The 17003-nt window shown below is 46.3% G+C and overlaps 1 protein-coding gene across 1 annotated transcript; it reads right to left on the bottom strand.

Annotated features, from left to right (window-relative positions):
* Positions 1-29: 29 nt before the first annotated feature.
* Positions 30-16580, bottom strand: LOC308469656 (L-amino-acid oxidase-like). Its single transcript, XM_080992430.1, has 7 exons — positions 16326-16580; positions 9134-9351; positions 7708-7820; positions 5562-5763; positions 4644-4712; positions 2611-2747; positions 30-1091 (listed from the first exon to the last, which is right to left on the bottom strand). The coding sequence occupies exons 1-7, from the start codon at positions 16474-16476 to the stop codon at positions 284-286; spliced, it is 1698 nt and encodes a 565-aa protein (XP_080848556.1). The 5' UTR covers positions 16477-16580; the 3' UTR covers positions 30-283.
* Positions 16581-17003: the final 423 nt, after the last annotated feature.

Below are 17003 nucleotides of genomic sequence, written 5' to 3'. Positions count from 1 at the left end.
GTGGTACCTCGGGTTAAGTACTGAATTCGTCCCGGAGGTCCGTTCTTAACCTGAAACTATTCTTAACCTGAAGCACCACTTTAGCTAATGGGGCCTCCTGCTGCCGCCGTGCCGCCGGAGCCTGATTTTTTGTTCTTATCCTGAAGCAAAGTTCTTAACCTGAAGCACTATTTCTGGGTTAGCAGAGTGTGTAACCTGAAGCGTATGTAACCTGAAGCATATGTAACCCGAGGTACCACTGTATTCCTTCAAATGATCTTTTCTCCTTTTGCAGAGTGCCTGTTTAAAGTTCCTCTTTGTTATTTGGCTGGTTCCTGGGCGACCACTTCCCAGATGCGAAGTTGATTTCTCTTGCTGCCCTCAGCCCTGACATGATTGCGGAGTCCAGCCAGCCGTGGAGTTTGGTAGTGTGTTCCCCAGCAAAATGGATCCTGCCTTCTGGCTCCTCGAGAGGTTCGCTGTAATCAACAAACTGGTAGGGGGTGAAGGCAGCAAAGCCAGCCATGGAATATTTATCCAAGCTCCATCTCTTTATTACGGATGACTGGCACACAGACTGGATGTACCCCTTGGGCAGGTGGTGGATGGCAGACAGGTCATCCAGGGTGATGCTAATGATGTCATCATGGCTGAGGGCCTGAAAGAAACGGGAGTCGTCACTGTGGACGTAGCTAGCCAAGACAACCCCAATGCTGCTGGAAAAGTTTTGACTGACGTAGTAGACGAATCGGGCCGGGCGATCAGTTGTGGACTTCCCGCCGCGGATCCCATCAGCTTCCCAGAACTTCTCGGCGCAAGCGAGGAAGACTTTAGTGACGCTCCTGTAGTGGATGGACCGCAAGGCGTGGCTTTTGTCACGCGACAGGGGCGGCTCAAAATGGATGCGCCTCGTGGCCTTGGCGGTGGAGGTGACCACGGCGTAATCGGCCGTCACGCTGAACAGTGCTTTGTTGGCGGTTTGATAAACCGCGGTGACGCTCTCGCCTGCCTGCTCCATCCTGACCACCCTAGTACCAAAATGCACCCTTTCTGAAATGCTTCTGTAAATGGCTATTGGCAGCTGATCAAAGCCTCCTGTGATTTGATCAAACCTGCAAAAAAAACCACACAAACAAATGCAGATTAATGGATGGATAGAAGATGGAAGAGCCTACTGTCGTGTGTTGCTCAGTTGCTGCTCAGTTCAGCACACACAAACGGAAGCATTTCTGAACCCAGAACATAGTTAACACTCTGGAATTCGCGCCGACAAGGTGTGGAGATGGCCACCAACTTTGAAAGAGGATTAGACAAGTTCACGGAAGATAATCAACGGCTTTTAGTTATTGTGGATATATTATCCAAGGGGATAGCTCACTTGGTTAGAATGTGGTGCTGAAAACGCCAAGGTTACAGGTTTGATCCCCGCATGGGACAGCGGCATGTTTCTGCATTGCAGGGGGTTGGACTAAATGTTCCTCAGGGTCCCTTCCAACTCTGCAATCTATGATTCTATGCATGCTGGGTATCACAAGTGGGGAGAGGGGCTATTGAGCTTAGGTCTGGCTTGCAGGCTTCCCATAGGCCTCTGGTCTAGATGGAACTTTCGCAAGAGCCAGCTGGACTCTTACATCTTTATGTTGACTTTGTTGTAGGGAGAGGGAGCATATGTTATTTGTTTATTTATCTATCATCAATTTGATTTACAGTGGTACCTCGGGATACATACGCTTCAGGTTACAGACTCCGTTAACCCAGAAATAGTACCTCGGGTTAAGAACTTTGCTTCAGGATGAGAACGGAAATCTTGCTCTGGCAGCACAACGGCAGCAGGAGGCCCCATTAGCTAAAGTGGTGCTTTAGGTTAAGAACAGTTTCGGGTTAAGAACGGACCTCTGGAACGAATTAAGTACTTAACCCGAGGTACCACTGTATATACCAACCATTATTCAAAGATCCCGGGGCGGTGTACAACATTAAGAACAACATTTACAACATTAAGAACAAAATAATAAAATGCAGAGCATAATACTGGACTGCATAATAAAATAATCATAATAACAGTCCACCCACCCACCCCTTTAACAAATCATCGATTATTTAATGGCTAAAGGCCTGAATAAAGAGGAATGTTTTTGTTTGGTGCCTAAAGATATGTAATAATGGCCACAGGCATAGCCAGGATTTTTGTTGGGGGTGGGGCAGGGCTTTTGTTGGCGTGGGGGGGGGCAGAACCCCAGCTTGCTATCCATTTTTATAGATTTTTATTTATTGGTGGGGTGCTGCCCCCCCTTAGCTCCACCCATGATAATGGCACCAGGCAAGCCTCTCTGGGGAGAGCATACCACAGACGGGGAGCCACCACAGAAAAGGCCGGTTCTTGTGTTGCCATCATCCAAACCTCTTGGGGGGGAACGGGGGACATAGAGAAAGGTCTCGGATTACAAGCTCAGGGTCCGGGGTCAGTTCGTATGGGGAGAGGCATTCCTAAGGTATTGTGGTCCCAAGATGTTCCTACAGTCCTAGTTTTGGAAATGAACCAAAATGCAATCTCATCTGAAGAAGAGCAGATTATTTACTTCAGCAAGAATAAATCCTCCCTATTTCCTTGCAATGCGTATTTCTGCTTACCTCTTTCCAGAAGAGAAGATCATTTCACCTCTCATACTTTCAATGAACGACTGGTAATAGCCAGCATCTTCATTGAGCAAGTCCCCAATCATTTCGACAGCTCCACGACTCAGCTTTGCTACTTTGATTAAATATTGCTGTTGTGGGAGGGGTGGGGAATAACCACCTTTAAGGATAGCACTCCACAAAGATGCTTAAGCAAACACACCACCAAGCAACAACTGAATTTGGAATCTAGTACACAAGAAATCCTGAGGTTCTCAGGCTTCAGGATTTGCTTATTCTGGAAAGCAAGGAATTGGATTCTGCAAAAAGTTATAGTGCAGTCCTCTATATGTCTATCTCTCTGAGTTCGGTGAGGCTTGTTCTCAGTCCCAGGTGAGTAAACATATCTGTATAGTCTTAGGTCAGGCATAGGCAAACTCGCCCCTCCAGATGTTTTGGGACTACAACTCCCATCATCCCTAGCTAACAGGCCCAGTGGTCAGGGATGATGGGAATTGTAGTCTCAAAACATCTGGAGGGGCGAGTTTGCCTATGCCTGCCTTAGGGCTCATCCACCCTTCTGTTTGGGCTCATCCACCCTTCTGCTTCTCTTTTACATATGTAGGTGAGGCAGTGGATATGCTGGACTGTTGTTTTGCCTCTGTCATGGAACTGGATGAGAGCCAATACACTGAAGCTCAGTCCAGATAGGACTAAGGCACTAGTAGTGGGTGATTCCCTGGACTGGATGGATGGGAGGGAGGTGGCCTGCTCTTGATGGGATTATACTTCTTTGGAAGGAGCGGGTATGTAGCTTGGGAGTTCTTCTGGATCCTTTGCTGTCGCTTGAGGCCAGTGCCGGATTTACGTATAAGCTAAACAAGCTATAGCTTATGGCCCCACTCTCTTGGGGGCCCCAAAAAAATTAAAGGGGGAAAAAAACCTGGATGTACATTTCCAAACTACAAGATAAAAAACAAATAAAATAAAACGTTTGTTATTGCCAAATGCCAATGTGCTTGCATTATTAAGTTTGTTATGAATAAAAAATCACTTTAAGTTAGAGCTTAATAATTATTTCACTATTAATATACCGTACTTCTTCTTAATTGTATTTCACTATTAATATACTTCTCAATTGTATTTCAGTTCAACAGTTACTTTGATAAAATACATATTTTGTTATGTGCAAATGGCTTTAGATACCTACTAGGTCCATAAATTACCATATAGCATATATTCAACACAAAAAACAGAGACAATTTGTTGTTGACAAAGGACAGCTGGACCTATAAAGGGCCCCATTACCTTCAGGAGCTTAGGGCCTCATCAAACCTCAATCCGGCCCTGCTTGAGGCTCAGGTGGCCTCGGCAGCATGCAGTGCCTTCCATCATTTCTGGCTGGTGGCCCTGCTGCTCCCCTAATCAGGACAGGGATAGACTAACTTCTGCTATCTATACTCTGGTAACCTCAAGGTTAGATTACTGCAACAAGTTGTGCATGGGGCTGCCTCTGAAGACATTTTGGAAAATTTTGCTGGTGCAAAATTTGACAGCCAGGTTGCTCACCAGGGCGAGACAGTTTGAGCATAGTGTACTTTATCCTGGCCTGACTGCACTGGCTGCCCATGAGTTTCTAGGTCCAGTTCAAAGTTCTGGCTCTGACCTATAAAACCTTAAATGGCTCAGAACTGCAAAGGGTCAAGGGCTGCCTCTCCCCATATGAACCAACCTGGACCCTGCAATGATCCCCTGAGGCCCTTCTTCATGTGCCCCTGCTCCCCAGGATATCTAGGTGGGATACCTAGGAAGCTGGGTAACTACTATAGGCTTGTGTAATATTCTAATAATATAACAGAAGTGCGCCAATTAAGTTTTTACTGAAACTTTGCACGTCACAAGTTTGGGGCATTGCTTTAGCTAGTTTTGTTAACTTATTGGGTTTTATTGCGCTAGCCAAAGGCCATGGTAACATCCAAAGAATGAAAAGAAAAGAAAAGAAAAGAAAAGAAAAGAAAAGAAAAGGGGGGGGGATCATTCTTTTTTACCTTGGTTGAGAAGGTATCATATTTACCCAGCACGTAGCTACAGTTTGTCCTCTTCACCTCTTCTTCAACCTGGTATGACCATAAAGAAAAAGTCAGAATGCATTTCATAGTTTACCTACATTGGCTCCCAGTACGTTTCCGAGCACAATTCTAAGTGTTGGTGCTGACCTTTAAAGCCCCCAAATGGCCTCGGCCCAGTATACCTGAAGGAGCGCCTCCACCCCCATCGTTCAGCCCAGACACTGAGGTCCAGCTCCGAGGGCCTCCTGGCGGTTCCCTCACTTCGAGAAGCCAAGTTACAGGGAACCAGGCAGAGGGCCTTCTCAGTAGTGGCACCCACCCTGTGGAACGCCCTCCCACCAGATGTCAAGGAAATCAACAACTATCTGACTTTTAGAAGACATCTGAAGGCAGCCCCATTCAGGGAAGTTTTTAATAGCTGATGTTTTATCATGTTTTTAATATTCTGTTGGGAGCCGCCCAGAGTGGCTGGGGAGGCCCGACCAGATGGGCAGGGTATAAGTAATAGATGATGATGATGATGATGATTACTACAATGTGATATGCTGCCTGAGGAGGTGCTTTCTTTTGTCCGTCCCAAATCCTCTAAGCTTCAGCTTAACTGGATGTCCCCAACTTCTAGTGTTATGAAAAAGGGAGAAAAAACCCCACCCACTTTCTGTATACCATGCATAATATTTAGCATCACATAATCTTAAATATTCTCATGCCTCCACTTAGTAAAAATAAATAAATCCCCCAATATAGTAACCTTCCCTCATAGAGGATCTACAATTTATTTTAGGAGGGTGTGTCGGCTAGACTTGCTTTTGGTTCTTTCCACCTCTACGGTCTTAATATTTGGAACAGGACACAGAAGGTTTTCCCAATTAAAAGAAGCACCAAAAGTATCCCAACCCGATGGAGGGATTCCTCATACAGCTGACCAGCGGTTTTGCCTTCTTCCGAGGGATCCACAGTGTAATTCAAGAGGCTGGGGTTCCTCTTGACCTCCCCAACTCGCTTCCTGATGTTGTCAATCAAATACCAGGCATTCTCATCCTCTGGAAAGAATTCCGTCAGACTCAGGCCAAACTTTCTGACATATTCGCGGACGATCCTGAGGCATGAGAAGGGGACAGTGCATAGTCAAAAGAGTGGAATTTGCTCTTCCAAGAGGCAGTGTTGCCCACCAACTTGGAGGCCTTTAAAAGAGGGTTAGATCAACACATGGAGGACAAGGCTAGCAATTGCTACTGGCTATGATGGATTGCCGATGCTTTTGAATTATGGTGCTGGAGGAGACTCTTGAGAGTCCCACGGACTACAAGACGATCAAACCTCTCCATTCTGAAGGAAATCAGCCCTGAGTGCTCACTGGAAGGACAGATCCTGAAGCTGAGGCTCCAATACTTTGGCCACCTCATGAGAAGAGAAGACTCCCTGGAAAAGACCCTGATGTTGGGAAAGATGGAGGGCACAAGAAGAAGGGGACGACAGAGGACGAGATGGTTGGACAGTGTTCTCAAAGCTACCAGCATGAGTTTGACCAAACTGTGGGAGGCAGTGGAAGACAGAAGTGCCTGGCGTGCTCTGGTCCAGGGGGTCACGAAGAGTCAGACACGACTAAACAACAAAAACAACATGATGGATATGCTGTGCTTCCACGGTCAGATGCAGCGATGATTATTATGTTGTTATTATTTACTAGGTTAATATACAGTCATACCTTGGAAGTCAAACAGAATCCATTCCGGAAGTCCGTTGGACTTCAAAACGTTCAGAAACCAAAGTGCGGCTTCTGATTGGCTGCAAGAAGCTCCTGCAGCCAATCGGAAGCCGAGCCAGACGTTAGGCTTCTGAAAATCGTTCGAAAACTGGAACACTCACTTCCAGGTTTCAATCTTTTGGGAGCTGATTTGTTTTGACTGTACCGCTCTTCATCTCAGGAGAGTTCACAAGATAAAAGCACATATAATTAGTCAAAACAGGAGCACACAAGCACATTTCAAAGGCTGCAGAATATTAATCATCCACCTGCCACCATATATATATATAAAATCAGTGCTTTTTTAAAAAAAAAAGTGTTTAGGGGTACTCTCATTTTCCTACTTGTATTGAAATACTGCCCCTCAATGAGGCCAAACTTTGATTCACAAAATGTTTAGGGCTATGTGTCCCCCTGCATACAGTGGTACCTCGGGTTAAGTACTTAATTCATTCCAGAGGTCTGTTCTTAACCTGAAACTGTTTTTAACCTGAAGCACCACTTTAGCTAATGGGGTCTCCTGCTGCCGCCACACCACCGGAGCATGATTTTTGTTCTCATCCTGAAGCAAAGTTCTTAACCTGAAGCACTATTTCTGGGTTAGCGGAGTCTGTAACCTGAAGCGTATGTAAACATGAAGCATATGTAACCCGAGGTACCACTGTATAATGAATATATAAACAGACCGGGGGTGGAGAGAGATAGCAAAAAAGGTTTGGTAAGCCCTGTGCAGAGCACTTCCTAAACACCTAGTTGTTGTAGTAGTAGTAGTAGTAATTATTACTATTATTATTATTATTATTATTATTATTATTATAGTACCACACCCATCTGACTGGTTTGCCCCAGCCACTCTGGGCAGCTTCCTATTGCCCAGCGCTTACAAATAGTCACTATCTCTCGACTTTATCTTCTTCACAGGTGCATCGTGGGGCAAAAGGGAGGTGAGCTATGTTTGCCACCCTGGGGAAGGGAGGAATAATGAGTGTTCCCAGAAGAGGTCCTGCCTCCTCCTCCTCCCATCTGCTCTGTCGCGTTCACAGAAAACAAACTGCCATAGGCCTCGCAGCCAAGATTTTCTCCAACTAGTGGGCCACATCCAAGAAGTCATACATTGTCTTCAATTCCATATACACTTTCTTCCTCGTGGCAACAGGCCAACAGCTCTTTTGTCTCCCACACAGCCAAATGCACCAAGACACGTGTCCATGGAAAGAGCCATAATGGATGAGCAAGGCGGGATTTATGCGTGCTCAGCAGATGAAGTGAAAGGCATGTGGTAACCTCCCGTCTCACCTGTGTACCTGAGGCAAACGCATGGGCCCCAGATCTGCATACCAGCCTTCTTGCTCGTTTCGATACGTCTCCACTCGTCCCCCCACGCGGTCGCTGGCTTCAAGAACTGTCACCTGAAGGCAAACAGGACAGCAACTGCTGTATCACTCCAACTACTGCTTCATGCTACACTAGGTAAAGGTAAAGGGACCCCTGACCATTGGGTCCAGTCATAGCCGACTCTGGGGTTACGACGCTCATCTCGCTTTATTGGCCGAGGGAGCCGGCGTACAGCTTCGGGGTCATGTGGCCAGCATAACTAAGCTGCTTCTGGTGAACCAGAGCAGCACATGGAAATGCCATTTACCTTCCCGCCGGAGCAGTACCTATTTATCTACTTGCACTTTGACGTGCTTTTGAACTGCTAGGTTGGCAGGAACAGGGACCGAGCAACGGGAGCTCACCCCGTCACAGGGATTCAAACCGCCGACCTTCTGATCGGCAAGTCCTAGGCTCTGTGGTTTAACCCAAAGCGCCACCCACGCTACAATAGCCTGCCTCAATTTCCATGGTCCACAGCACAATTCTTGAGGGCAGTTGAGAGACTTACCCAGCATGGGCCAGGAGTCGGCTTCACCTGCTGAGCAGCAGCCTGAAGCAGCAGAAGGCAAAGTGACTCCACCTGCTGCTGATCAGCCTTCTTGCTCCTGAGGAGAACCAGATGGCTCCAGCTTTCTTAAGCAGGGTTTTCAGCCTCAGTCAGTTGCTGGAAACAACATTTGTCGTTCCTGGTCAGACCTTGCTGCTTTTTGCTTCTCGTGACCTTGGACCTTCTGCTTTCTTGACCCCCAGATCATTTGACTACGTGAACTGAGATACTCCTGACTGGCCTGAACCTTGCATACAGCCTCTGCCTCCAGGCAAGTACCCCCCTGGTTGGCTGGCTTCTCCTTCTACTGAGCTCTGCTGTGGTTGGCAGCACACAACTACAACAGCTCCTTACGCCTCCCCACCTATTTCGGCCTAGTTTCCCCAACTACCAGATGAGGTCTGTGCCATGTTAAATGGCTGCCCTTGTGAGATCTGCTGCAGCCAAAAAGATTCATGGTATTTTTGGGTGGGACTCCATCACATACCACCAAACTCAGATTGCGACGTCAAGTTGCATGATTAAAATTGATTTGGTGCCCTCAAATACCAAACCTTAACCCCCCACCTCCCCAGCTGGACTCTGTGTGAGAAGAAAAGGTGAGGTGTGGAATAACACTTCCTTTGATGCAACACCTAACCTCCCCGCAAAGTAAAAAACGAATACTCAGCAAAGAGCCACAGTGGTTTAACCTCCCTGCAGACTTTGTGCAAACAAATCAATACGCAGGTCCCTAGGGGGCAACCTCGGAAGCAGAGGACCAGTTGCAACATCTGTGATGACTAAAGGACCCCTTACCTGGTGTCCAGCTTCTGTGAGAGTGTAGGCTGCGCTGAGGCCTGCTATGCCTGCTCCTACGATCAGCACATGTCTTGGGTGCGATGCGTTGCCCAGCCCGTTCTTGGCTATCTCTAGATAATTCTCATACTCAGCATCCTGGAAGCACTTTTCCAGCGGACTAGGATTATCTGTGTAGCAGCTTCGCAGGGCAGAAAAGAATAGCAATGCCGAAAGAACTGGAATGCAAAAGACACAAATGGATAGAATAAGTATATTTGTCTGCATGTTCCTGTTTGTCCACATTCTGCCATCCATGCTCAATCCATGTCCCTTTGGTTGGAGGCACAAATGCTCTTGGAAAGCAGTTTGTAGAAATGGCAGGAGGGAAGAGTGCTCTTATGCTTGCACCTGGGCGGCTGCTGGGGGGAAGAAGAAGAAGAAGAAGAAGAGTTTGGATTTGATATCCTGCTTTATCACTACCCTAAGGAGTCTCAAAGCGGCTCACATTCTCCTTTCCCTTCCTCCCCCACAGCAAACACTCTGTGAGGTGAGTGGGGCTGAGAGACTTCAGAGAAGTGTGACTGGCCCAAGGTCACCCAGCAGCTGCATGTGGAGGAGCGAAGACGCGAACCCGGTTCACCAGATTACGAGTCTACCGCTCTTAACCACTACACCACACGGGCTGGGCTAGATGGGCCATTGGCTTGATCCAGCAAGCTCTTCTGATGTTCTTAGCTGTTTACAAGCCTCTCCCAAGACTGGCCAAGTGTGAAGTGTATATAGCAGAAGAAACACATTCAACGGTCAAGTGGTTGAACCTTGGGTGCGTTAGCTGCAAACTGCTTACCAGTTATATATTACAACAGGAGAAATAAATTGGCGCTGTCAGATAAGATTTAGCAATGGCATGGGAGGGGTGTTTAATGACACCATCATTAAAGGTTTCAAAACAAAACTGGAGTGTCCTCAAAATTCTGACGGGGTATTTCTTGAATCCTAAGTATAGTCGTGATTGCTTTTTCCCAACTAGTTGTTTCTCCCCAGTGAAGATTCTGCTTGTAAATGACATGACATATTTACCAATTTAGCTCACACCTGATGTTTGTTAAAACAAAAGCCAAACTGTGGTGGTGGCGATGATGATGATAATATCTGGGTGGCTTCCAACAGATAAAACAACATAACACAACATCGAACATTTAAAAATTCTCCATACAGGGCTGCCTTCAGATGTCTTCTCAAAGTTGTTTAGTTCTTTATCACCTTGACATCTGATGAGAGAGTGTTCCACAGGGCAGGTGCCACTACCTGGAAGGCCCTCTGTCTGGTTCCCTGTAACTTCTCATAGTGAGGGAACTGCCAGAAGGCCCTTGGAGCTGGACCTCAGTATCTGGGCTGAGTGATGCGGGTGGAGACATTCCCTCAGGTATACTGGGCCGAGGCCATTTAGGGCTTTAAAGGTCAGCACAGAATTGTGCTTCGACAATACTGGGAGCCAATGTAGATCCTTTAGGACAGGTGTTATATGGTCTAGGTGGCTGCTCCCAGTCACCTGTGTAGCTGCTACATTTGGGATTAGTTGCAGTTTTTGAGTCGCCTTCAAACGTAGCCCCATGTAGAGCGCATTGCAGTAGTCCACGTGGAAGATAACCAGGGCATGTACCATTCTGATGAGACAGTGCACAGGCAGGTAGGTTCTCAGCCGGTGTACCAGATGGAGCTGGTAGACAACCGCCCTGGACACAGAATTGACCTGCGCCTCCATGGACAGCTGTGAGTCCAAAATAGCCCCAAGGCTGCACACCTGGTCCTTCAGGGGCACAGTTACCCCATTCAGGACCAGGGAGTCCTCCACACTGTCCCCCCTGCCATCCAGAAACAGTACTTCTGTTTTGTCGGGATTCAACCTCCATCCATTAACAACCATCCATCCTCCAACTGTCCGCTTTCAACAGACTTTGTGGTTGGGAGATTCCTGTCATTGTCTAAAGACGTTGTTCTGGAGGGAGGGGGGGCAGAAGATGAGTTTGACCACAAACCCTGTTAGAACCTGCTTTTTAAGGAACTAAAGCTCTAACTGAAGAGTGATTGCAAAACTATCCCTTTTGCTACCCATGACTGAGCTTGATGCTATTAAGAAATAAGGTGTTGCACAGTGGAAGCACCAGATTGCTTCTGCTAGTGGTCCTGCACCGTTGCGTCCTCACTGCCATCCTCACCCCCATCTCATGCCACCCCTGTCAGTGAGTTTATATGTGTTGGAAGCTGCCCAGAGTGGCTGGGGCAACCCAGCCAGATGGGTGGGGTGTTATTATTATTAATTACTACTAGATGCAAATCGACCAACCTAGACAGCATCTTAAAAAGCAGAGACATCACCTTGCCAACAAAGATCCGTATAGTTAAAACTATGGTTTTCCCAGTATGGAAGTGAGAGCTGGACCATAAAGAAGGCTGATCGCCGAAGAATTGATGCTTTTGAATTATGGTCCTGGAGGAGACTCTTGAGAGTCCCATGGACTGCAAGAAGATCAAACCGATCCATTCTTAAGGAAATCAGCCCTGAGTGCTCACTTGAAGGACAGATCCTGAAGCTGAGGCTCCAATACTTTGGCCACCTCATGAGAAGAGAAGACTCCCTGGAAAAGACCCTGATGTTGGGAAAGATGGAGGGCACAAGGAGAAGGGGGCGACAGAGGACGAGATGGTTGGACAGTGTTCTCGAAGCTATGAACATGAGTCTGACCAAACTGCGGGAGGCAGTGGAAGACAGGAGTGCCTGGCGTGTTCTGGTCCATGGGGTCACGAAGAGTCGGACACGACTAAACGACTAAACAACAACAACACATGCAAATCAGCCAATCATTTCAGTATTTCTATGATCATGTGCATATGTAGCCAACAGTTAACGTGATCACGTATTCGTCACATGTAATGATGTTTTGGGGCCTTCAAGGAGTTGTGCAAATGTTTTGGGTGTTAACCTATTCTGTGCCTCCTACTATAGCTGAATAAACTGTCTGGACTTTCCACCCTGGTGTGAAACTCATTAGCTACCTTCACCCCAGCCCAGCAGGAGTGCTGCTGAATCAGGTGAAAGCCCCATCTAGTCCAGCATCCTATTCTCACAGCGACCAGCCAGAGGCCTGTGGGAAACTAAGAAGCAGGACCTGAATGCAACAGTGCTCTCCGCACTTGTGATTTCCAGGACCAGGTATTCAGAAGCATACTGCCTCCAACATTTCTATCATGGCTAATAAGCCACCAATCTGTCCTGTGGAAGTGAATTCCCATCATTGCTTATTTCAACTCGCTTGTGGAAACAACTCAGAGGCCATGAAAGAAGGAAGGTTAACAACATGAAGATTTAAAGGAACTATTGGAAAGACTATTCAAGGCAGCAGAGATATGAGATGATCAGAGCCCCCCCTCCCAAACTTGGAGCATGGGAAGTCCCAACAAAAAAATTATAATTTAGGCAGAATATTTGGACTATTTGATATGTATTTGTATAATCTGGAACATTCAGTGTGGTTTGATTGGATTGTTAAAATGGGAAACTTAATAAAAATGTTTTTTAAAAAAAGTGAATTCCACAGTTTAACTACATTCTATGCAAAGAAGTGTTTTTATTTCTCTTTCCTGAAACTTCCAATATTCAGCTTCATTGGATTGTCCCAAGTTCTGCTATTATGAGAGAGGGAGAAAAAACTTCCTCGAGCTCTTTTAACTCTAAGCATATACAAACGGGGTGCAGGTGGCAAAAGAAATGCCTTGAGGGATTTCAGAATGTCACTTTGTCATGGGCAAAATCTGGAGGAAGTAGCAGTGGTGTACCGTGGGTTGCCAGAGCCCAGAGCTGCATGGAGTGGTGGGCAGTGTCATGTATTCAGTGGTCTGTGTTTGTCTGAGCAAACTGGATTAAGGTCTGGACTAAGGATTCTGAGCTCCTGTGTTCTGATTTGATACCTGATATCCAATCACATAAAGGGACGCGGGTGGCGCTGTGGGTTAAACCACAGAGCCTAGGACTTGCCGATCAGAAGGTCGGCGGTTCGAATCCCCGCGACGGGGTGAGCTCCCGTTGCTCTGTCCCTGCTCCTGCCAACCTAGCAGTTCAAAAGCACATCAAAGTGCAAGTAGATAAATAGGTACCGCTCTGGTGGGAAGGTAAACGGCGTTTCTGTGCGCTGCTCTGGTTCGCCAGAAGTGGCTTAGTCATGCTGGCCACATGACCCAGAAGCTGTATGCCGGCTCCCTCGGCCAATAAAGCGAGATGAGTGCCGCAACCCCAGAGTTGGTCATGACTGGACCTAATGGTCAGGGGTCCCTTTACCTTTACCTATCCAATCACGTAGCATTATCAGAGTTTAGGCTACTGGCATTGGCTCTTAAGCTCCGGGTTACGATTTACAGCTTCGGGGTTGAGTCAGCCGATCATGTTGAGGGTGGCCCAGGCCTTCAGAAATGCACATATGCAGTTGTCTGTTGCTCTTGATGATTCAGTAAAGCCTTTAAGCTGAATCACTGCCTTGGGTCTTGCTTGAACCCACATATACTTCAGGTGGGAGGTAAACAGGTGGAGTACGCATGCACATTCAATTGCCTAACGGCGTCCATGTCACCCAAGAGATTGCAGCTGCAGAGATAAGAGTTGTTCTTTTGTCTGGTGGCGAGGTCACTTCCTGGTTTGCATGGAGAAGCCATTTTCAATGGAGCCCAGCAATGGAAGTGCACAGCCATATGGAGGCAGCAGCGGGTGTTGAAATTTTGCGCCCCTAACAATTTTGCGCCCAGGGCTACTGCCCACACTACACCACTGGGAAGTAGTGCCACGTGGGCAAGGTTAGGTGGGGCTACGAAGCCAAAACCCAACAAATAATTAAACAAAATAAAATCTACACTACTGATATGCAACTAGCCACACACACTAGATCCGTTTTCCCCAATGTGGTGCTCTCCAAATGTGGCTGGCTTGCAACTCCCATCATCCCTGACCATTGACTGTACTGGCCTGGGTTGAGGGGAGTTGTAGTGTAAAACATTGGGAGGGTGCCAATGTACAGCTTGGTAGAACACTAGCACACACCCGGTGTAATCCTGACCCATGGATTCGAGTTTTTGCCCTTGTGAGCTTCGACATGGTTAGTATACCCTGACACAACGTGAACTGGGAGAGTGTCCAGCAATAACGTTTATTCATGCACACACCACTGAGAGGTTTGGGATCTTCTGCTAGAGTTAGGAGTGTGTCTGCTATGAATATTTGTTTTACCCATAACCTTACGCCTATAAGAAGTTCTTACACAAAAGAAATAAGCAAAGCTTGCCTTAATGCAGAGGTGCCACCTTGGGCAAAGACTGGGTGGCCAGCAGCGTGGTACATGCAAGATGTTGCACACGCGCCTGTGATGTCATGCACGTGTCATTGGGAGGAGGCACATTGTTGAGAGAAGGCCTTGCCCAGTGTTGCACAGCTTTGATGGCCACAACTCTTCCTCTCTCATGCTCAGAAGGAGCCTGCCTTTGATGCTGTCTTCAATATTGGGGGGGGGGGGGGCTGAGTCCCCTGCTAAGGAATATTGATGGGACTGGTGACACCTCAGCCCCCTACAGTTGGCACACCCGGTTTATTGTGTGAAAAGAAAGGGACAGAATATATAAATGCTGCTTTGGACAGCAAAATTACAATTTAAGCAGGCAGCAAATCCTACACATTGGTCTAAAGAGTGAAGTAATCCATTACTATTCTTAAATGCCTACGGAAAGTGAATGTGACAATTTTGCCACAGAACCCAAACTTATGACAAGGCAAGCAATGGAAGGGGAAGGGACTACGTGTCCTTAAGGAGAGGCATGTGTTGGTTCCTTGAGAGTGCTGAGTAAGTTCCTTGTTGGAGCTTGGAGAGAGGGTTTCTGTACTAATTTTAGCCAATGCATTCTGATGGAGAAGGGACTTTGAGATGAGCAGTTCCTGTAATTCCAACAGCATAGCTGTCAACTTTCAGATTTGAAAATAAGGGATCAGCAGCCTCACCTGTCCCGGGGACAGTCTACGGGATATCTAACAATCCGGGATAGCAGCGGGAAGTGGCGCTGGAATAAGGGAATTTCCCGCAAAAAAAGGAAAGGTTGACAGCTATGTCCAACAGCTCTATTGTTGTGTTGTTCCTTTCTGGAACTCCCTGCCTATTTCCCATTTTGCTTAGTCTGCTTAAGTAAAAGTTGAAAGAATATTAGCCTAGTGAGCAAAGACTAAACTGGTTCTCCTTGTCTGCTTCGTCTCTTAAAGTTATCTTACCATTTTGTCTGTGCAGCAGGTGTCGATTAGCTTTTAGGGGAACTGGATGACACGTGCGAATCTTTATTCAATGTATTAGGACACATTTGAGATAAGATCTCGTGCCACAATAAGTTTTACTCATGCAAGGATCTTTTACTCATGCAAGGACTACAGTAGTAAAATAGTAAACCATAGCAAAAGTTCAGATTAACACATGCACTGTTAGTTGAGTGCGAGGCTTTCCTGCATTGGTTCCACTTAAATGAGTGGGAGTTTGCAAAAGAGCAAAATCCCACAGGTAACACTTAAGAGTCAAAATAGAGCTTTCCACAACAAGTTCAAGCTCCCCCTCCCTGCCCTCCCACACCTTTTGCTTTCTGAAATTCAACTTGGCGGAATATTATTTTAAAATCTTGTGCTGGAAATACTTTGGGATTTTGTTTTTTTAGACTGTTTGCTTGTGAGCTGGGCTTTTGCACAGTACCAGGTCTCCTTTATATACTTTTACGAGTTAGAATAATAATAAATTTAAAGCATTTTTGTTTAATAGCAACTTGCAAAAGATTTTTACATCTCCCCTTCTCAAAATCCAGTAACATCAACAACTAGGTATGCTGGTGAACAAATACTGAATTAGTCAAATCCACCAAATAGTTGATCAGTCATCTGTTAGATAAAAAGACATTTTTATCTAACATATGTTTCTTTTGTTGGAAATGTATAATATCAAACAGTATTTTCTCTGTCGCTTGTTATTCTCTGCTCTCCACTACTCTAATAAGAAGAAGAAAACCTCCCACATATTTTCTAAATAGCAACAGTTTCTGAAAGTTGAGCATAGTGAAATCTGACATCAGAAATGTCATTAATAAGATTAAAATCAGACATTTACCTCAGCGATGTAATCTTACCCAGGATTATACTTACAGAAGATGCTCATACCTTTTGCCTTGGGAACTTGAATGGCAAAACTTGTTGGGCCCATTTCTTTTGCTAAGTGAGGCGCTCCAAATACTTTTTCAAATAAACACTCATACGTGAACAGAACAGGAAAGTGAGTGAACAATGATTTAAGCATTTGGCAGGCTCCTCCCCTACTTTCTCTTCCTCCTCCCACTCTAATTATGCATCAAGCAATTATCAAAGAACTGGAATTCTCTCAATATCCAGTTCTGTGGTTTGCACTTATGTCTCTAGGAAGCCTCACAAGCAATTCATGAAGGTAACAGCCCCTGTCTCCCCAGTGATGACGGATGCCATAGGGGTTGGTAGGGAGAAAACTGGGAGGCCAACAGTAGGGGGAGCCAGAAGCAATGACACACAAAATCAACTTGTTCTCCTTTTGTCCTCCTCCTCTGCCCTGGTGGGTCCAACATGGGCAACATGGAGACTAAGGGCTTATCCATACCTACCTTTCAGATTAAACGGGTTGTCTGCAGATTGCCATTTGCTCCGACTGTGCTTTAAAGAGTGGGTTTTTGTGGAGAAAGCTCCGGAACAAGACAAAGAACACTTGGACAGGGAGCTCTGAAACGCAAACCAAATACAACCACAAAACCTAACAATCTTCGTCTTCGGCGATCACTCGTAGCCGATTGTCTTCCA

The sequence above is a fragment of the Podarcis pityusensis genome, assembly GCF_964106645.2.
Source record: "Podarcis pityusensis genome assembly, chromosome: 2".
In the NCBI taxonomy this organism is placed as follows: domain Eukaryota; kingdom Metazoa; phylum Chordata; class Lepidosauria; order Squamata; family Lacertidae; genus Podarcis; species Podarcis pityusensis.
Note: the sequence above shows the minus strand (reverse complement) of the source record. Positions and strands in the feature narration are given on the sequence as shown.